Below are 19,789 nucleotides of genomic sequence, written 5' to 3' on the forward strand. Positions count from 1 at the left end.
CTATGACACCGATCTACCGGACGAGGTGCAGCAGGAGGCGGTCCGCAGGGTCTGCGGCGCGCTCGGCCTGATAGAAGGAGCAGTACGACGCGGCGGTGGCGGCGGGAGAGCTGCTCGAGCTGCTCGAGAGCCTGCCGCGAGGGACAGTCGAGGCCTCCATCCGGCTCATGCGGGGATACACCCGCACGGGCGAGTGGCCCGAGCCCATCCTACCCAGCCCTGCCCTCGTGCCGCCGAGTGCGTATCCTATGCGAGAGAGACCCCCTGTGCCCGTGCCCAGCCCTCTCCGCGCCGCGATGCGCCCTCCCCCCTCGCTTTTTTTTGCAAAATCCTGCAAAGGTGGGGACGTGTCTGTCCTCGACCCAGCCCTAGCTTGGTTGGGATGTCTGTTTTATTTATTTATTTATTACCCACGCTAGGATCCCTACGTATGACGGTCGAACCCGCGTTTGTGATGTCCGCTAAAACACGCCAGCCGCCACAACACCAACAGGTAGGTAGGTAGGTAGAAAGGTGAAGAACAGCCAGGCTCGGGACACCAACAGAATTGCCGCGGCCCCGGTCAAGAAATAATACACACGAATCCGAAAAAGTTTGAAGGGAGGATTGGCGCCCTCTCCTTGGTGTTCCTCCCCAGCGAGCGCGTCATCCCAGCGCGTCATCCCAGCAGCTGTCTGTAGCTACTCAGTTGCGACATCCGATGCTGACCCACGGCGGCGGACACAGCTCCGACACTAATGACGACCTAGACGAGGCATCGAGCTGCAAGCACAAAATGATGGTGGTCCCGATATCCACGCTGCTGCAATTCGACGGCATCCCGTCGTTCGAGGAGCTGTGCTTCGCCGGGCTGTTGGTGGAGTGGAAGAAGGGCATGCAAACCGCCTTCATTTCGCACACCTGGCTCGGCGCGGATCACCCAGACCCCGACGGAGAGAAGATCGCGCTGCTTCGCAGTGTGCTGCTGCAGGTGCAGGCGGGCCAGCTCGAGGCCCACCCGCACTGGACGCTAGCGTTGTCCAACCTCACCGGCCTCCGGCACAAGCTCCACAAGCTGCGGGGCGGGTTCGTCTGGCTCGACTTTTGCTGCGTACCGCAGCGCGCCACGCAAGTCAGCCGGCGGAGCAAGGCCATCGCCTCCATCCCCTCGTACATTGCGCGCTGCACCCACTTTCTCGTCCTTGCCGGGGCGTGGAAGCACCGGACGGACGGATCGCCTCGGGACCTCCACGCTTGGCTCGGGCGAGGCTGGTGCCGCATGGAGATGCTGTCCAATGCCCTCGCTCCAAAGCCGAGGGCGCTCATCACCATCGAGTCCTCTTCCGCAGTCCCGATGTGGGGGTCGGGCGGCGTGCTGACGCGGGGCTGGGTCACTTGCGGAGTCGCAACGGGCGCCTTCACCGACGAGCGAGACCGGACGTCGCTGGGCCCCGTGATTCTCTCGCTGATCGCGAGGCGAGAGAGGCAGGCGCTCAAGGAGGGCGACCTCACTTTCTACCGCAGGCTGCGCGCGGTCACGGGCAAAGTCCTCGACTCGACGGGCCTACAGCCCACGCTGCCAGCCAGCCTCGACGACTTCCTTGCGGAGTATCGCTTCAAGCACGCGCTTGACAGCGGCCAAACCTCGCCCCTGCACTGCGCAGTCCTCGCCGGCCGGGCGGACATCGCGACCGTGCTCTTGGACAAGGGTGCCGACGTGGAGTCCGCCGTCAGGGACAACGACGTGCGCTTCGAGGGGCTGATCAAGGGGATGACGGTGCTGCACGTTGCGTGCATCATCCGTGATCGTCCGGACCTGGTAAAGCTTCTCTTGGCGCGAGGCGCCGACCCTTCACGCACGACCGACGGAATGCGCCTCTCGTCGCTCCACTTTGCGGCTATGGGAGGGAACGTCGGCAACATCGATGCCCTGCTTGCGCACGACCCCTCCCTGGGGCGGGTCGGCTGCAGGTTTGGCGGCAGGCCCTTTGTTTACGCTGTCATGTACGGCGGCGCGTCTGCGATCCAGCACCTCTCACGGGAGTACCCAGAGCTAGTCGAGGTCTCGTGGGACGGCAAATCCACCGCTTCGCTCGCCCTCACCACCGTGGGAGACGTCGCCACGCTGCGCGAGACGCTGTCCACCGCAGGAGGCGACGTCGACTTTGTCGGGCCCGCAACTTCGCCCGGGCTTCGCCGAGTCTTCCGCGCCACTGATCTGATGGTGAAGCTCGGCACCCTCCGCCTCGTCCCACGGCAGCGCCGCGCGCTGCTCGAGTACATGGCCTACTCGTCGAGATGCGCTGCCATCCACCGCGCCGCCTACACCGGCCACCTGCTCGCGATCGACTTGCTGCTCAAGTCAGGCGCCGACGCAAACTCCGACAGACACCCGTACAACATGCAACCCCTCCACATCGCCGCCCTGCGAGGCCACCACGGGGTGGTCGCGCGCCTCCTCCGCGCGGGAGCCTCTCCGACCGCGCGCTGCTCTCGCGGCCGCACGCCCGCGGCATGGGCCGCCAGGTCGGGCCATCACGCCGTGGTGGAGCTGCTCGACCGGGCGGCCGCTGGCGACGGCGTGGGGCGAGGGGGCGGCGACGGGAGCGCAGCGGCGAGCGGGGCTGAGGAGCTGCGCCGAGAGGCGAGCGGAGGCCTCAGCGGAGCCGACAGGGCGGTCGGCTCGTGGGCGGTGGTACGACTGGCCGTTCTTGTCGCGATTGGAGACGGGGGGGCGACGAGACATGCAGCTTGCGCGTGAAAAGTGTGGAGTATTCGCCCCCCGTCCGCTCTCTCTCGCGCTGTTCGCGCCACCAGCACCACTCGTGTGTGCGCCCCGCAGTGGGCAGTGTTCACAGTGTTTGTTGGCTCCGCGTTTTCCCCGCGCGCGCTGTTGTGTTCTAGCTTTGCATATGCACTGACGTACTCGAGGTGCATGGGACGCACCGTCATAAGTAAAAACGGACCTCACTAGAAGTGGAGATGGGTAAAAAGGAGCCGGTCACCGAGCACGAATGCTCAGTCCTCCGCCTGGCCCTGTGTCTGCTTGCGGTAGAGGCCGGCAAGCTGCTCCGGCGTCGTCGCGTCGCTCAAGCGCTTGTCGGGACGCTTGCGCACAAAGCGCGGGAAACGCATCGAGAGGCCACGCGTCGGGTGCACGAGGCCAGCAGCAGCCATGTGCACGGGCGAGATGGTAAAGTCGGCCCCGCGCACCTCCCACACCTCGCACGGCGTGAACCAGTACTGCGCGCGCTCGCCTGTCTCGACGTCCGCCGGCCTCGAGCCGCGAAGTAGGGACGAGCCGCCGCCGCCGCCGCCGCCGCCGCCATCTCCCTCCTCCTCCTCGCCCAGCTCCTCCTCGTCACCCTCCGCCTCTCCGCCGTCCTCGTCGTCATCCTCCCCCTCCCCCTCGCCCGCCGCCGCCCCCGCGCCGTCGTCGCCGTCGATGCCGATCTCGCTGCCGAAGTACTTGATCGTGTTTTCCCTGTAAAAGGCGTCGCTGAAGCCGCTCATCACGCGGCACACCGAACCGTAGGTGCCGCTCGCCGCGTCGTAGGTCGCCATCAGCCACGGGGAGACCCACCTCTTCTTGCGTCCCTGCCCGCGCCACCCGCCAATCGGCACGAGGTCGAGCGAGTCCCCCATTCCGTCGATGTAATCCTTCTTGCACTTGACCCACCCGTCCGAGCGGCGCGTGCCCCAGCTCGGCTCGTACGCCGCGTCCAGCCGCTTGAGCATCAGGCCCTCGCACCCCTCCGCCACCGCCAGACGCAGCGCCGCAGCGATCGCGCCACTGCCGTCGTCCATCTCGCCACCGCCCGCCTCGCCGCCGCCCACCACGCCCTCGCCCTCATCGCCCGCCGCCGGCGCGACCGTGGCAGCGCCGATGCACAGGTCGACGCTGGCGGCGAAGCTGACGGCGCTCTCGATCGGTGCAAACTCGGCGCGGAGCGCGTCGCGGCGCGCGCTGACAAGCGGTGGGTGGGAGAGGAATTTGTGGTGAGGGAGTGGCGGTGAGGGAGCGGCGGGAGGGGAGGAGGGTCGAGACCAGAGAAGGCTGTGGGGAGGCACGCGACGACAAGGCAGCGAGCGAGAGAGGGAAGGGGGGGAGGGCTGGGGAGCACCGCAGCGGCCGTGCGAGGAGCGACTCATCGCCGAGAAGGAGGAGGTCGAAGAGGAAGAGGCAGACCGGAACCGAGGCCGCGGCGGCGTTGCCGGTGGTGACGCCCTTGCGCTTGCGCGTCGAGAGCGATTGGAACGTGCCCAGCGCGGGAGCTCCCGGGGCGCCCGCCTCCGAATCTGCCGCCGCCGCCTCGTCGACGGCCGCGGCGGCGGCGCCCGGCGGCGCGGCGGCCTTGAGCGGCACAATCTCGGCGTCGGCGACGAAGGGCCGGCTGGAGCGCGCGCTGCGCTGCAGCGCGGCGACGACGTCGGGGTACTTGCTCGTCATGTCGTCGAGCTTGCGCGAGAAGATGCGCACGCTGCCGCACGGGGCGCGGTGGAGCTGCGCGCGCTGTCCGTCATACTTGTGCTCCGCCGCAAAGGCCGCCGGCCCGCCACCCGGACCGCGCAGGAGCTTGAGCGCGTCGGCGATGGAGGAGCAGGGCCTGGCGAGCCTGGGGTATGGAATGCTGGAGACTCCGGGGGGGGGAACGCGAGGAGGGGGGGGGGGGGTGCAGGACTACGACAAGGGACTGCCGCCCGAGTGCTTGCCAGTAGACGCCAGGCCCAAGTTCAGCATCTAGGCTGGCGAGCATGGGCTGCGACGGCACCCCGGGCGCGAGCGAGCACGCGGCGGAGAGCGCGCCTCGAAAGGCGGCGAGCGGCTCGGGCGCGCGCGGCGCGTCCGCAAGCCGCAGCGCCTCGACAAGGACGCTCACGTCCGGCCGTAGCGAATACGCACCGCGGATGGCGTCCTGCATGCGCTGGACGGCGGCGGCAGGCGGCAGCGGCGCGGCCGCCGCCGCATGCGCGTGCATCAGGCTGGCGGCCGCGAGCGCCGGCAGGACGGACGCCTCGAGGGAGATGCCGCACGCCATGTGGGGCACAAAGGTGCGCACCTGCGGAGTGGATCGAGTCCTGACCTCGGCACCGGATCGACCCCGTCACAGGGGTGCGCACCAGCCACTTGATCTCGCTGCCGGCGGCGGCGCGGAGCATGTGGCTGAGCCTCGTCGCCTTTGCCTTCTCGACGCCGGCGCCGCCGAGCGTCGCGAGGCCGCGGAGCTTCTCGAGGATGCCGCGCGCCTGACTTGGGGGAGGCTCGGCTAGTCTCGCCGAACCTCGGCTCCTCTCGAGCTTCTCCGAAGGACGCCGCGCGCCGAGTTGGGCACCGGCCTCTTCAGGAACGTCTGGCGGCCGCTGCCGGCGTGCCCGTCCCGCACCGCGAGCGCGGCGTCGCCCGAGTCGCGCAGTTTTGCGTACGCGGCGGAGTACTCTGCGCGCGGCGCGTTGGTCGCCTCGAGGATGGCGCTTGTGATCGCGCCTATCTCTCGGCTCATCTCGGCTCATCTCGGGCGATCTCCCTCTCCCGCCACGTCCTCGCTTTTGGCTGCGACCGTGCGACAGGCCGAGCGGGCGCGCGTCGGTGGACCAGTCGGGCCGGAGGCGGTGTCCGCCCGACTGCGCGTCCTTGGCGGGGCTGAGCAGGTAGCAGCACGCCTCGAGGCAGCCGGGCGACGCGTCTAGCGCGAGGCACGCGCCTACCTTAAGGTGTGCGGCAGCAGTGCAGAGGGCGGTGGGGAGTCGCGCTGTGCGGAGGCGGAGAGTGCGAGCGTCGCCCCCAGCATGGCGTTTGGGGCCGGTCCCGCGGGTGCTGCGTGGATGGGGTGCTGCGTGGTGCTCCACCCCCGCCTCAGCCCCCGAGACGTGCGCGTGTAGCGAGGAGATCGCGCAGACGCGGCGGATCTGCGCTCTGAACGCGGCGTCCTTGCGGTGGCGTCCGTGCGAGAGCAGAGACAGAGAGAGGTGGATTCCGCATCTAGCTGGGTTTGCGGAAGAAGTTGGTCAGCACCAGCTCCTTCGTGAGGCGCGAGCGCGTCGCCGAGACCGCGTCGAGGGCGGCGGCGATGTGCGAGTACGGCACCGGCGCGGCCGACGGCCACCCCGCCGCGCCAGGCGAGTAGAGGTGGAGGGCCTCGGTCAGCTCCGTGCGGCAGGTCGGCGGCGGCTCTGCCTCAGAGGGCGGTGGTGGCAGCGCAGAGGGCCCGTGAGTCGCAGGCGCGGCCACGGCCGGAGTTAGATCGCGAGCAGGCGACGGGGCGGCGGCCATCGGGAGGGAAGAGGGCGAGGCGCCAGTCAGGTCGATTGGCGCCGAGCCGCGCTTGCGCTCTGGCGAGGCGAGGGGCGGCGCGGGTGCCACCGCGGCGGCGGAGGAAGTAGCGCTCTCGCGGCGGCCGCCAAAAAAGGCGGAGAGGGTGCACTGCCTCTTGGCGCTCGGGATGCGGCCGTGCTCGCCGGCGTCGAAGAAGGTGTTCGCCGCAGTCGACACGTCGCCTCCGGCCTCGGCCAGCAGTGTCCGCAGCAGCGCCTCTGACGGCCGCTCGCCCAGCATCGCGCGCAGCGAGACGTAAGACGCGTCGTCGCTCACATTCTCCGGCCCAGCTGCCGCCTCTGCCTCCTCGCCCACCTCGGCGTCAGGCACTGGGACAGGAGCTGCCGCGATCGCCGCCACCTTGTCCTCCTCGCTCGCCTCGGTGTCAGGCATGGGAGCTGCCGCCACCGCCTCTGCCTCCTCGAGCCGCCACGCCGCGATAACCTCATCCTCCACGAGGACTCGGAGGAGGTCTCCCGCCAGCAGGTCGACGCGCTGGGTGGTCGAGGCGTGCAAGTCTTGCCCCTCGCGAAGCACGCGGAGCTGCGCAGAGCTGCCGAGCAGCTCTATTTGAGGTGGAGCACCGTCGACCGGGTGCAGTGAAAACAGCCGCCTCGACACCTTCTTGTTGAAGATGCCGGTCGCATGAGCAGCAGTGGCGCTGTCGCGGCCGAGTGTGATGGCACCAGAACCCGCAGCGCCAATCCCGATGGCGCGCAGGCTGGGAGGGAGGACTGGCTGGAGCGTGAACCTGTACCTGGCGGCCAGCCCACCCTCAGCGTCCCCGCGCACGGTGTGCATCAGGAAGCCATTCATTGCTCGTTTTTCCGCTGGTCGCGGAAAAAGAATTTAAATTTAGGGGGTCTGTTTTCTTTCTTTCTATCCCTCCCTTGGATGTGTGTTTTCTTTCTTTCTTTCAGTGTCGTGTCGTATCGTGCGAAAAAGAATTTGCACACGAAAAGAACTGCCCCAAAAGAATTGGATCGTCCCCACTAGCACAGGAATCGGTGCGACGGTGCTCGGCTGTGTTCACTTCAAGTGTTACGAGTAACTTCATCAACAACAACGGTTGTCAACGCGTCACGAAAAGAAAGAGGACAGACAAGTGCTCCAAGAAACAGGCCACGGCGCACGGGGACCCCGGGACCCCAGCACACCGCTCAAAGACAAGGGTGGATAGAGGCGCGGCGCGGCGCGGGGGTTGAGTGTGCCGCAGCGCGCGCACCGCCGGGAGCCGCAGGTGTGTGCCGGTGTGTTTTGTGAGCGGAGTCCAAAAGTACCAGGACGCAAGAGAAAAACATCGCATTCTCAAGTCACTCGCCCGGCCCGTAGCCTTGCCTGGCGAGCTCCGCTGCCAGGCTCGCGTCCGCGAAACCGAGCGGCGTGTCGCCGTCAAGGTCGGCGGCCGTGCAGTCGGCGCCGCGCCGGCAGAGCAGCAGCGCCACCTCGGTGTGCGACGCGGCGCACGCCATGTGCAGCGGCGTCGAGCCGTCGCAGTTGCGCGCGCTCGGGTCGGCGCCGCGCTCGAGCAGCGCCAGCGCCACCTCGCCGCGCCCGGCGTCCGCCGCCCAGTGCAGCGCCGTGTGCCCCTCGCCGTCGGCGGCGTCCGGCGCCACGCCCTGCGAGAGGAGCGACTCGCACGCGGCGAGGTTGCCGGCTCGTGCAGCGGCATGCAGCGCGGCGCCGCTTCCCTCCGCCGCCGGGGCCTCCTCCTCCTCCTCCTGGTTCCCCGCGAGGCACGAGACCGCGCCAGGCCCTCCGATGGAGCCGACAGCGTCCGCGATAGCGTCCTGCGGATCGCCAAGCCCTGCAAGCCCGTCGTCGCTGTCGTCGCCGAGCCCGCCGAGCCCGTCGTCGACGCCGCTCAACGCGCGCGCCCTGGCCCTGGCCTTGGCCGCGTCCGCGGACGTCACGACTGCACTGACGGCAGCGACATACTGCTGCCTCGCACGTGCCGCCTCACAGCCCCGCAGCGCGTCCCAGGCGGTCCACTTGGCGCTGGCCGTGACGTGCAGCGACGACGGCGCATCCGAGGGCGCGTCGCCCTGCGTCGACTGCTTGTAAAGCGCGTAGAGCTGCAGCTGCGTCGCGACGGGAAGCCGCCGCTTCACCGACTGGAGCGTGGCCGCCGCCGCCTCAAAGTCCGAGGACGGAGGCTTCGCCCGCAGCGTGCGGTCAGGAGGCGCGGACGCCACCGCGGCGGCTAGCCACGGCAGCAGCCGCGCGAGCAGCGAATGCAGTCCGGCAGCGAGCTGCCGAAGCGGCAGCAGAGGGCTCATGCCGGCGGCCGTGTTTGTTGTGGAGGAAAGAATTTTACATGCAGGGGACTGGCGCGCACTGGCACTAACACAGGAAAGAACCCCTTTTTTTGGCGATGGTGTGAGGTTGACGCTTGTCCGTTTTCTTTCTTTTTCTTTTGAGGTTGAGGGGTTGTGTTTGATGTGACTGCACTTCAAGTGCTCCAAGTTCACCCACCTTGGACTAATTCTCCGCCTCGTGCGTCTTTCCTCTCCTCCTGCTCCTCCCCCACCGCCCCCGAACACAAATCTCTCTCTCTCTCTCTCTCCGCCCCCGCCGCCTCCAGGCGGAGCACGTTGCCAAAGCCCAGCTGTTCGATCTCGTCCTGCCGGTGCGTCACCAGCACGAGCGCAATGCTCGGGTCGGCGGCGAGCGTGCTGAGCATGCCGAGCAGGCGGTGGCGGTTGGCGGAGGAGAGGCCGTGCGTCGGCTCGTCGAGGAGGAGCAGCCGCGGCCGCTTCACCACCGCGCGGCAGAGGAGTACCAGCTTCTGCTGCCCAAACGAGAGCCGGAAGAAGTCGCGCCCCGCCGCCGCCGCCTGCGAGGGGCGGAGGAGCTCCGCCGCGCGCCTCGCTGCCGCGACGTACTCCGGCGGGTGCGACGCGTCGAGATAGGCGAGGTTGCCTCCTCCATGCGCCGGCGGCGGAGCCACGAGGTCGGCGAGCCCGAAGCAGTCGATCCAGCCCCGCGCCGCCTCGCGCTGCGAGAGTGAGAGCTCCTTGTAGGCGCCAACCGAGTCGAAGAATCCCGAGGCCACAACCTCCCAGGTGGTCACACAACCGCTGCTGCGCGCAAAGCCGTTGGCCCGCGCGAGCGCCACCACCTCCGGGTCCGCAAAGTCGCTGTAGCTCATGTGACTCGCCGTCGAGATGACACCGAGCTGCTCCTTGATGGACCAGACCGACTCGCCACTCCCCTTGCGCCGTCCGAAGAGGGAGATGTCCTGCGTGTACCCGAGCACGTTCTCACCGCTGATCAGGTCGACGAGCGTCGTCTTGCCCGTCCCGTTCCCGCCCACGACCGCCCAATTCTCACCTTCGCGAACCGTCCAGTTGAGCGGCGGCGCAAAGACGGTCGACGCCGCGTCGTACCGGATCGTCACGTCGCGAAACTCGACGAGTGCTGGCGCGGCGTTGCGCCCTGGCGGCGGCGGCTGCGGCCGCCCTGGTGGCGGCGGCGGCGGCGGGAGCGGCGGCGGCGGCGGCGGCGGCGGCAGCGGCGGCGGCGGCGGCAGCGGCAGCGGCGGCAGCGGCGCGTCGCTCGCATCAAGAAAGCGCTGCACGTCCGAGCGGAGGGCGTCCCAGGTCCCCGCTTGCCAGCCCGTGCCGTCGTCTCCCAGGCCGAGCAGCAGCGCGTGGGTGGGGCTGGGAGGAAGGTCGACTGTGCGGTGTGCGACCATGACGAGCGCGCAGTCGTGCTGCGTAGTTACGGTCTGGACCGCCTCCAGCGCGGCCCGCCGCGAGCGCGCATCCAGCCCGTCGAGCGCCTCGTCGAGGAGGAGCAGCTTCGGCGGCGCGAGAAGGCACGACGCGAGCAACGCCTTGCGCAGCTGGCCGGTGGAGAGTACGTGCAGCGGCCGGTGGCGCGCCTCGAGCAGGCTGAACGAGCGGAGCAGCGACCCCGCTGCGCCCCCGCACGTCGCGCCCTCGAGGGCAGCGAGCAGCGGCTCGTCCCGAGGAGAAGCGTCGTGCCGGACCGGCAGCGGCGAGAGGCGCGAGCGGGGTGGGCGGTAGCCCTTGTAGCCGGATCGGGTGCGTGCCGCTCGAGTGCCACCCTCAGGGTCCTCCGGGACGAGGTGCGGGAAGAGGAACGAGGCAGGGGTCGCCCGCTTGTGCACGTTCTGCTCGTACCGGCTCTCGCGAAAGGCCCGCTGCTCGTCGCGAAGAAGCCGGCGATGGCTGTCGAAGGACACGTGCACGGCGAGCGCGGCAGCGGCGCTAGCATCTGCGCCGCCGATCACTCGTCGGGCAAAGAGCGACGACGTGACCGTCTTGCCGGCTCCGTTGGCACCCACCACCGCCCACCGTTCGTTGGCGTGGATTCGGAGGCTGAGTGCAGCCACGAGCGTGCGTGGCGGTGAGCCGACCGTGACGTTGAGGTGCTGAAGCGAGATCACCGAACGGCTGGCCATCGCAGATTTCAGTCTTGCACACAGGCCGATAGAAGCCAGTGCTAGCCAGCGACGGTCGAGTGAGAGTCACAAGCTCTCCGAGCATATCTGATATCTGAATGGTTGCCCAGGTTGTGGAGGACACATCCCGGCGTGAACACGACTAACTGACGGATCCGCTCCTGACAGTCGCACGCGCCGCGCTGCGGCGCGTGCGACTGTCTTTGTTTGAAGTAAAAAGTCGAATCAGAGCGGCGTCGGCGTTGTCCTCCATGTTCCTCCCCTGGGCCCCCGTCCGGCACCGCTCCGGGACGCACGCCGGCGAAGCACCATCAAGCTGCTGTACGGCCCCGGTATCGCCTCCCCTGGCTTAGCTAGAGTGAGAGATATTGTGCACATGGTCAGTCTCTACAATATACTCACTGACTGGGTTTGGTTGCGAGACCCACCGCCGTTCTCAAGCTGCGCCGCCTCGCGCGCAAAGTCGCGCGCGGCAGCGTTGACCGCACGGCCTACTCGCCCTGTACTCGCTCTCTTTTTTATGTCCCACCATGCAGAGCGCATCTCTCTCTCTGTTGTGCGAGGCGTGAACCGCGCCATTCGCTCTCACCTGGCAACCCTGTCTGCACGTCTCGCGCGCGCGTGAACAGGGCTGCGGGACCGGGGGGGTGTGATGAAGTGAATGAAATCAAGCTCTGGACGCCCCTCCTCAAGACCTCTTCGCCGGGCGTTGGCAACGCCTCGAGTGGCGGCACGCCCGCCTCCGTTGGCCACTCCTACGCCTTCGGCAACACCGAAGAGAAGGCCCGCCGCCTAAACATGGGCTGCAAGGCGCGCGGGCAGCCCGGCCAACCCTTCTCCCACAAGACCGGCCACGGCTACGTCAAGGCGCATCGCGGTTTCTACCACGACGCGATCTTTGTCAAGCGCAACAACTTCAACCTGCTGCTCGCCTGCTCCACGAGACGTTCGGCGGCGGCTTCCCGCCCACCGCCGTTCTCAAACTGCGCCGCCTCGCGCGCAAGGTCGCGCGCGGCACCGGCAGCGTCGACCGCACGGCCTACTCGCCCAAGTACTCGTTCTCTTTTATGTCCCACCATGCAGAGCGCATCTCTCTCTCTGTTGTGCGAGGCGTGAACCGCGCCATTCGCTCTCACCTGGCAACCCTGTCTGCACGTCTCGCGCGCGCGTGAACAGGGCTGCGGGACCGGGGGGGTGTGATGAAGTGAATGAAATCAAGCTCTGGACGCCCCTCCTCAAGACCTCTTCGCCGGGCGTTGGCAACGCCTCGAGTGGCGGCACGCCCGCCTCCGTTGGCCACTCCTACGCCTTCGGCAACACCGAAGAGAAGGCCCGCCGCCTAAACATGGGCTGCAAGGCGCGCGGGCAGCCCGGCCAACCCTTCTCCCACAAGACCGGCCACGGCTACGTCAAGGCGCATCGCGGTTTCTACCACGACGCGATCTTTGTCAAGCGCAACAACTTCAACCTGCTGCTCCACGAGACGTTCGGCGGCGGCTTCTCGCCCACCGCCGTTCTCAAGCTGCGCCGCCTCGCGCGCAAAGTCGCGCGCGGCAGCGTTGACCGCACGGCCTACTCGCCCAAGTACTCGCTCTCTTTTATGTCCCACCATGCAGAGCGCATCTCTCTCACTGTTGTGCGAGGCGTGAACCGCGCCATTCGCTCAGCCAGCATCCGCAGGGAGGCAGCATATGAGGCACCAGTCTTCTGGAGAGCTCAACAGCTGCGGCCGCGATGGTAGAGTCGGCCGCGGTTCGAGCGAGCAGCTTTTGGCTGCGGGATCGAATCGCGGAAGGCTCATGCCCTCGCGGAGCGACGCGGGTCGCGCGGCGCCGCGCGCGTGTGCGAAATGCGACAACAGACGAGAGGCGCCTGAGCGCTGTACGAGGGAGTACGACTGAACGACCGTCGCCGCAATCGCCACCGCCGCCATTTTGACGAGCAGCGCGAGCGCGCTCGTCGGCGGCCAGCCGTCGCGGGCCGGGCCGAGCCCGGCCTCAACCGGCCGCGCCGCCGCAGCAGGCAGGCCGGGAGGCCCGAATGGCGGCCTCTTGTGTTTCGAACACGTGGAGGAACTGCTTGGTGGGCGGCGCAATGCCACCCAAAGTTTCCACGAGCACCAGCCGCGTTATGGCTTTCTTGACCCACTTCGCGTCGTGTAGTGCGCCCCCATCCTTGAAAATCACTCGGCGAGCACAGATTACTCGGAATCGAACAAATTTTATGATTGTAAATAAATAAATAAATAAAACGGACACCTCTACTAGGAGATGGGTAAAAAGGAACAGGTCCCCTTTAGGATTGTAGATTAATCGGATCGAACAAATTTTCCTCGCAGATTACTCGGCTCGTTTTCCTTCCCCATTTCAGTCCCGTGCCCAGTGTGTGTGTGTGTGTGTGTGTGTGTGTGCCGTGAGAGGTTTCTTCTAAAATTCTTTGATGTGCTGGCCTTTCGTTAAAAAAAATCTCAGCTCGGATCCGCCCGCCGATCTTGATACTTGAAGACACATCACACGAAACCCTCCCTCGAACGAGCAGCACACACAGAGCGTGATCTACGCGTCGGCCGCCTCCCGCTCCACCCGCCGCGACGGGCGGATGCGCAAGCCGTCTCCCGCAACCATAGGTCTCCTCGGACCATAGGTCTCCTCGGACCATAGGTCTCCTCGGACCGCGGTGAAACCGCACTAAAGAGCAGGCTCGGGAGCACACGACATCCGCGAGCATCACCAGCTGGACGAGCATCAAAGAGAAGGTTCTCGACCTCAACGACCCGACCGCCTTCCCTGCGTTTGGCAAGAGCGGCGGCGTGGGAGAGGTCGGCGGGAATGAGCGGGCCCGAGTAAACTGCGACGGAAAAAATGTAAATTCCCGAATCTGTTTTCGTTCAGTTTACTCGGGCTGGCCCAGAGTACATGTAAACTGGTGTGTCTCGCCTTGCGGGGGGCGACGGAAAAAATGTCGACAAAATGTGGTCCCGAATCTGTTTTCGTTCAGTTTACTCGGGCTGGCCCCGAGTAAACTGCGACGGAGAAAATGTCGAAATCTGGTCCCGCGTAATCTGTTTTTTCAGTTTACTCGGAGATCCGAGTTAATGTGATATTTTTTCAAGAAAATTCTCGACGGCCGTCCTACGCCCGCTCTAGGCCGCGCTCGCCCCCTTCTCCTCCATCCCCTTCTCTCGAATCCTCATGTCACAACCACCGCCACTGCCGCCGCCGCCACCGCCTCCACCGCCAAGACCGCCACCGCCACCACCGCCACCGCCACCGCCGCCCGCGCCAGACGGCTCCCGGCCTCGCAAGAAGTGGGCTGTCGTGGAGGCGCCGACCGGAGGGCAGAGCACGGCCTTTGTCTACGAAGATTGGGCCGACCTTGGCCGTTCTGACATCGCGGCACCGCTGCCGTGGGCGCTGGCGTCTCGATGCGTACACATCGCGGGCGGCATCGGATCAAACGGCGGCGTGCTCGCTGTCCAGCTGGGAGAGGGCGACGCGGCATCCGCCGTCTGCGTCAAGCAGTTTGACGCCAAGAAGGTGAGGCCGGACATGGAGATGCTCGCCGCTCACCTCTTGCGCGCGGCGCGGGTCCGCGCGCCGTTGGCGCGGTACGCCACGCAGGCCGAGATCGACGACGAGATTGCGCCGGCCGTCGGAAAAGCCTACTTCGAGGGCGGCGGGTCGTGGGCGTGTCCGCGGCTCTGCATGCAGGCCATGTTCGAGCAGCCTGCCATTGTCGCCAAGCTGGGCCTCCCAGACAAGCTGGTGGACGAGTGGCGCGACAAGTGGCAGGCCGAGCGCGCGCAAAAGCGCGTCGCGATCGAGGCGGGCGAGGAGCGCGCGGAGGCGATCGCTGTGATTGAGTTTGTGCGAGGGCCGACCCTGCTGCAGGGCGGAGGGGGGGCGCTCGGCGAGGCGGAGTACGAGGCGCTGGGGCGGCTGGCCGCATTCGACGTGCTGCTCAACAACTTTGACCGCCTGCCGGTGCTGTTTGACAATGAGGGCAACCTCGCCAACGTCATGCTCGAGCGGCGGGAGGGCGGCGGCGTCACCTGCTGCGCGATCGACTCGTGCGTCAACCCGCTGCGAGGCGCGGCGCGGGAAAAGTACCTCCGGTGGGCGCAGGTGCACCTCCCCTACACACGCAGACGGCCGCTTCCACGCTCGCCGCTCGTGAACAGGCGGCTGCGCTCCGAGGCACCGGAGCCGGACCTGGCGCAGGCGGCAGCGGCCCTCGCCGCCGCGGCGGGAGGTGTACCGCCCCCCTCCCGTCGCCCCGCGAGCGTCGCCCGAGAGCGCACGGCTCCCTGTTCAGCACCCCAGCACCCCGCGCCGGACAGGGCCAGAGCCGGACACCGCGGCGCTCCGGCGCGGCTGGGCGGGCGGGCTCGCCGACATAGCCGACATGGCGCGCGGCGGCGCGCTGGCGGCCGCGCTCGAGTCGTTTGGGGCGGAGGCCGCGCTGGCCGGTGCGGACCGCGACGAGCTCGACGCGGCGGCGGGGTTCGTCACGGAGGCGGCCGCGGCGATCGCAGGCGTCGTCGCCGGGGCGGGGAGTGCTGCAGCCGGAGAGGAGGGCAGGCGCCATGTGTGACCTCCGTGACGTGTGTCCACGAGGCGACGCGCGGGTGGGGTGAGCGTGTGAGTAGTCGGCTGCTGTGACTTGCATGATGCCGGTTGGCGTGTTGACTTGGAACGGCACGCCGGCCGGCACGGTTCGACCTCCATCTGTTGCCATGTGTTTTTGCTGCGTTCACGGTTCAGCACCAGAGCGCCAGCTGCCTGCCAATTTTACGTGCTCTTTCGAGTGGCCCAGCAGCTCGCGACAGTTAGCCACCAAAATAATTAAAAAGAGAAAATATCACGACAGGCACAGGGTCCCCCCACCTGCTTCGAGAGTAAAATAAAAGGCTCCGCATGAGTCCAACGTAGTTTCTTTTTGGTCCTCTACGTTGTAAAATTCCTTTAGCATAGGAGACCTTTCGTCATGCACATGCTTCATGCTTTCTATCCATCTATCATGACGTCATGCACATGCTTCATGCTTTCTATCTACCTATCATGACGCAGCTGCAATGGCGCGGCCCCCAAGTGCGGTCACGCGCCGGCGGGCCGCTTTCGCTTGCGGCCCTTGGCCTCGGCGGCCCGCCGCGATGCGACGCGCTCCGCGGCGTAGGCGGCCGCGAGCTCCGGCTCCCACATCTCCGTGATCTGGTTGTAGCCGTGCTCCCAGATGCCCAGCACCTCCGACGGCCGTAGCTGGCGCAGGTGGTCCACGTCGTCGGGGTTAAGGCCGATCACGAAGAGGCGAGCACCAAGGCGAACTCGCGAGACGAGCACGTGCAAGTCGACCAGCTTGAGCTTCGGGTAGACGCCGGCGCCGCGCTTGCCGAGGCTCACGATGAAGTAATCGAGCGTCTTGCCTTGCACCTGCACGGAGGGTTGGCTTGGTTGGTTGCTAATGTGGGCGGCGCGACGGCTTGGGCTTCCACCTTGTAGTCTGTCACGGCGAACGCCAGATCGATCTGGTGCTTGTTGATGCGCAGCTCCTTGGGCACGCCCACCCGCGCCGCCCACGAGCTCGTCGGCGCGTACGTTGCCGACGCCTTGCCAACCAGCACTGGCACGACGAGCTCCTCATCGAAGAGGGACGCGCCACGCGCCAGCAGCGTCTGTCGCGCCTCGTCGGACACGTCGGGGATCGCGTTGACGGAGAGCGGCGGCTCGATCTGCACCTCCCAGATGCCGTACTGGTCGTTCCACACCGTGTTGGCGAGGCAGTTGTCGAGTGTGGTGTCTCCAGCGAGCGTGAGCGAGTGCAACTCGGCGTCGCAGCCGTTGACGAGACCGCGCCCCGTCTCGATGTTGGAGGTGATGCTCGCGGGCGCGCCCTCTACAAAGTGGAAGCATAGGCCGGCGCGCTCCTCGAGGTAGGCCCGCTCGGTCTCCGTCTCGGTGAGGTAGCTGGCGGCGACGCCCACGAGCGGCTGCTTCCACCAGAAGAGCGGCCGGCGATGGTGACGCGCAAAGAGGCGAGCCTGGAGCAGGTTGAAGGCGTGGCGCTCGCGCTGCGACAGCACGCCAATCTTGGCGAAGCGCAGCGCCGTCCGCGCTCGCTCGGCCACAGCCTCGAGCTCAGCCGGAGATGGCGCCGGCTGATGCTGCATGAGCGGGTGCCGCGCCGACGCCGCAGCGGCGGCACGCTCGCCTTCGCGCTGGATCGCGTCGGCGGTGAGCTGCTGCGAGATCAGCAAGTCGATGAAGTCCTCCGTCACGGGCTGCGGGCAGGTGGTATCGCGCTGGCACTCCAGATTCTTGGCGAGGCGCTTGTCATCGGCGGCGCTGCCGTGGCCGTGCTGCACCCTCTTGCCGCTCACCTCAAACACGTGGGTGCCAGACGGCGACGGCGCGGGCTGCGGAGGGCGATGAGCCGAGGGGCGCGGCCCCGGCTGGCGGGGCTGGGGCCTGTCCGGAGGTGGGTGGTGCGGCGGGCACGCTGGGCGGCTCGCGCATGTGCTTGGCGTAGGCGACTGCGGCATCCACCGCGGTTTTGAACACGCCCAAGCTCACCTTCTGGCCTTGGCGAGTGACGCGCGCCATGAACCTCCCGCCTGACACGCCGCACACGCCCATGTACCCAGTGGCTGACCTCGCGGAGTGGATCAGCTGCACGCCACCAGCTTGCGAAACAATGGCGGCCGAGAAGGGAGTGGGTGCGGCAGGGCTGGCGACGGGCGGCGAAGTGGCAGGGAAAGCAACGGCCAAGACCGGGCAAGCGGCAGCGGAAGAGACGGATGCAGCGGCGGCGTGGTCGGCTGGTGCGTCGGGCCTGGCGACGGGCGGCGAAGCGGGGGTTTTGCAACTGGAGCCCGGCGGGTCGTGAACGTCAGCATGCGAAATGATACCATCACAATCGCTTCGTCGTAGCCGAGGAGAACGCCGAGCAGCCGGCTGGACGAATGCAACGGCGGCGTGGTGGGCGGGAGCGGCGGTGGAGCAGGGGGCGACGGCGAGGTTGCATCCGGAGCCCGGCGGGTCGATCTGCATCGGCTGCACGTCGGCCACGTCGGCTTCTGCCAGCTCTGGCTGCTGGGCGGCGGTCGGCGTGGAGAATGGCAGGACTGTTTGGGGCGCATTTGAGAGCGCTGGCCCCGACGCGCCGTCGGTTTGGTCGGGGTGGTTTCTCACCCCTGGTGTTTCTTCATTCCGTCGGGGAGGCTCTGTGCAGGGCGAAGCGAGGGCCGTGGGGAAGGGGCCAGTGGGGCGATGGGCACAGAGGGGGCAATGATCCGATGTGTGGGCAGGTGTCTAGGTCTGGCTGTGTGGACAGCCAGCAGCGAGAGAAGGATGTGCTTAGTACCTGTGCACGAAGGACAGAGGCGGGTCGGAAGGTCGAGACTGCTGACCGCTCCTCCATTGTCCCCCGCCGGTGGACGCCGAGTGCAGTCATCGGTATGCGGGAGGCGTGCTCAAGTGCTGGCGGGGCGGACGCGACGACCTGGCGTTGCCGTCGCGGAGGGCTCGGGCTCGAGTGAGCGCCGCCGGCGACGCGTCGTTGCGGCCGTGGCCGCGCGAGCCACTTGCATCGACGGGCTGCTTAGGGGGGCGCCAATGAGGCTTGCCCGTCGGCAATCCATCCGTATTGAGCTCTGCTGGCATTTGTGGTGGGGCAGACCGCTCTCCTCGGCCAAGAGTAGACGTGCGCGAGAATTAATCTTGGGAGTGAGTTACACTACAGAAATAAATTTCTACGTTGAACGATAAAAAGAAAAACGGCCACCCAGGGCTGGGTCGAGGACAGACCTGCTTCGGACCCAGAGTCTTCTTTCTTTTTGGCACGCCGGCGGAAGGGCTCGTCTTCGCGGGGCGGGGTGCGCACTGCGCGCCGCGAGGATGAGGAGCCTGAGCCAGGGGAGGGTTGGGAAGGGGGGGCGAGGCCGGAGGAGTATGACGGCCTCTTCGACGGCCCATAAGGGGCCGTTGTCTGCTGTGTCTTTTGTGGTGCTAGTCCGTGCCAGTCTAAAGAAAGAAAGAAAACATACAGCCCAAGGGAGGGATGGGAGGACGGCACGCCGCCACCACACAGCTCACAGGGATTTTAAGGAGAGGAGTGTGGTGCTAGTCTGCTGTGAGATGGCCAAAGAAAGAAAGAGACAACCTAGACAACCCGATCTTTGAGCGCTCAAGCTCACCGGTCGGGATGGCGAAGCCAGCGAAGAAAGCGCCGCCGAAGAAGGCGGCGGCTGCAACGGACAGCGGCGTGGAGAAGAAGAAGCGCGGCCGCCCGTTGGGCAGCAAGAATTCCAAGCCCGCCCAGAAGAAGCCGGGGGCCAAACCCAGGGGCAGGCCTCCGAAGGGGTGCACGTGGAGCGATGAGAAGCAAGCGTACATCGACGACTCGACGGGAGAGGAGAAGAAGAAGTGAAGCAGCGAACGGCAGCGCCTGTGCCGAGGACTTTGAATCGCTCCACAGCGCGATACACTCACACCGACGGTCAAGCATGGTACGTCGCCGCTAGCATGTCTCCTGGTGCGTGACACCGCTGGCTGGCGCGTGTGCGTGTCGTGCCGCAGGCATAGCACATAGCACGCACGATGCACGCGATGACACGCGCGTGTGCGCCTTCTACCTGTACTGAGTGTGGTTGTGTTCTGCGCGCGGCATGCTGCTTGCTGGGGAAGAGGCGGGGCGAATGCACGGGGTGCACACGTAAATTTTTCTATATTAAGAGTTGACTCACACGCTAGGAACCACTCGGCCCACCCACAGGCCCAATCTCAAGTGGCGGCGCTCCACGCCTGTGCAGCGGCGCGCTCCGCGCGTGTTCTGCACTACTGCAGCGGCGCGCTCGCGCCGCGCGCGGTGTCTCCTCGTGTCCTCGAGGGTGTCTCTGGGCGCTACATGCGGCCGTCGCCGTGCCCTTCATCAACCGTGCGCTCGAGAACTGGGGCGGGCTCAACTGGGAAGACCGCTTTCACCACAACGACAGGTCACATGCACAGAGGGGCGGCATTGGAGCTTCGCTGCAGCGGGGTGTGGTCATGACGCGGAAGTAAGGCAGAGACACA

At 66.8% G+C, this 19,789-nt stretch overlaps 6 protein-coding genes across 6 annotated transcripts; 2 read left to right on the forward strand and 4 right to left on the reverse strand.

Annotated features, from left to right (window-relative positions):
- Positions 1-775: 775 nt before the first annotated feature.
- Positions 776-2,740, forward strand: EMIHUDRAFT_215518 (hypothetical protein; the record flags this gene model as incomplete). The annotated part of the gene is made up of 1 exon (XM_005763086.1): positions 776-2,740. One exon carries the CDS (start codon positions 776-778, stop codon positions 2,738-2,740), a length of 1,965 nt encoding a protein of 654 aa, XP_005763143.1.
- Positions 2,741-2,997: 257 nt separating this feature from the next.
- On the reverse strand, positions 2,998-7,092 carry EMIHUDRAFT_452640 (putative DNA ligase; the record flags this gene model as incomplete). The annotated part of the gene is made up of 10 exons (XM_005763087.1): positions 5,974-7,092; positions 5,538-5,681; positions 5,313-5,464; positions 5,101-5,226; positions 4,675-4,895; positions 4,460-4,595; positions 4,104-4,270; positions 3,880-3,946; positions 3,449-3,708; positions 2,998-3,256 (listed from the first exon to the last, which is right to left on the reverse strand). Exons 1-10 carry the CDS (start codon positions 6,683-6,685, stop codon positions 2,998-3,000), a joined length of 2,244 nt encoding a protein of 747 aa, XP_005763144.1. The 5' UTR covers positions 6,686-7,092.
- Positions 7,093-8,223: 1,131 nt separating this feature from the next.
- EMIHUDRAFT_49359 (acyl-CoA-binding protein) lies at positions 8,224-8,442 on the reverse strand (the record flags this gene model as incomplete). The annotated part of the gene is made up of 1 exon (XM_005763088.1): positions 8,224-8,442. A coding segment is annotated over one exon (219 nt), but the record flags the coding sequence as incomplete, so codon positions are not given.
- A 317-nt stretch (positions 8,443-8,759) lies between these two features.
- Positions 8,760-10,721, reverse strand: EMIHUDRAFT_215521 (hypothetical protein; the record flags this gene model as incomplete). The annotated part of the gene is made up of 3 exons (XM_005763089.1): positions 8,760-8,807; positions 8,886-9,701; positions 9,873-10,721. The coding sequence occupies 3 exons, from the start codon at positions 10,719-10,721 to the stop codon at positions 8,760-8,762; spliced, it is 1,713 nt and encodes a 570-aa protein (XP_005763146.1).
- Positions 10,722-13,319: 2,598 nt separating this feature from the next.
- Positions 13,320-15,314, forward strand: EMIHUDRAFT_215522 (hypothetical protein; the record flags this gene model as incomplete). Its single annotated transcript, XM_005763090.1, has 5 exons — positions 13,320-13,347; positions 13,415-13,584; positions 14,027-14,835; positions 14,902-14,974; positions 15,177-15,314. 5 exons carry the CDS (start codon positions 13,320-13,322, stop codon positions 15,312-15,314), a joined length of 1,218 nt encoding a protein of 405 aa, XP_005763147.1.
- A 503-nt stretch (positions 15,315-15,817) lies between these two features.
- Positions 15,818-19,111, reverse strand: EMIHUDRAFT_105143 (hypothetical protein; the record flags this gene model as incomplete). Its single annotated transcript, XM_005763091.1, has 4 exons — positions 15,818-16,150; positions 16,213-17,185; positions 17,909-18,080; positions 18,913-19,111. 4 exons carry the CDS (start codon positions 19,109-19,111, stop codon positions 15,818-15,820), a joined length of 1,677 nt encoding a protein of 558 aa, XP_005763148.1.
- Between the last annotated feature and the right edge of the window lie 678 nt (positions 19,112-19,789).

The sequence above is a fragment of the Emiliania huxleyi genome, assembly GCF_000372725.1.
Source record: "Emiliania huxleyi CCMP1516 unplaced genomic scaffold EMIHUscaffold_65, whole genome shotgun sequence".
NCBI classification, from domain to species: Eukaryota; Haptophyta; order Isochrysidales; family Noelaerhabdaceae; genus Emiliania; species Emiliania huxleyi.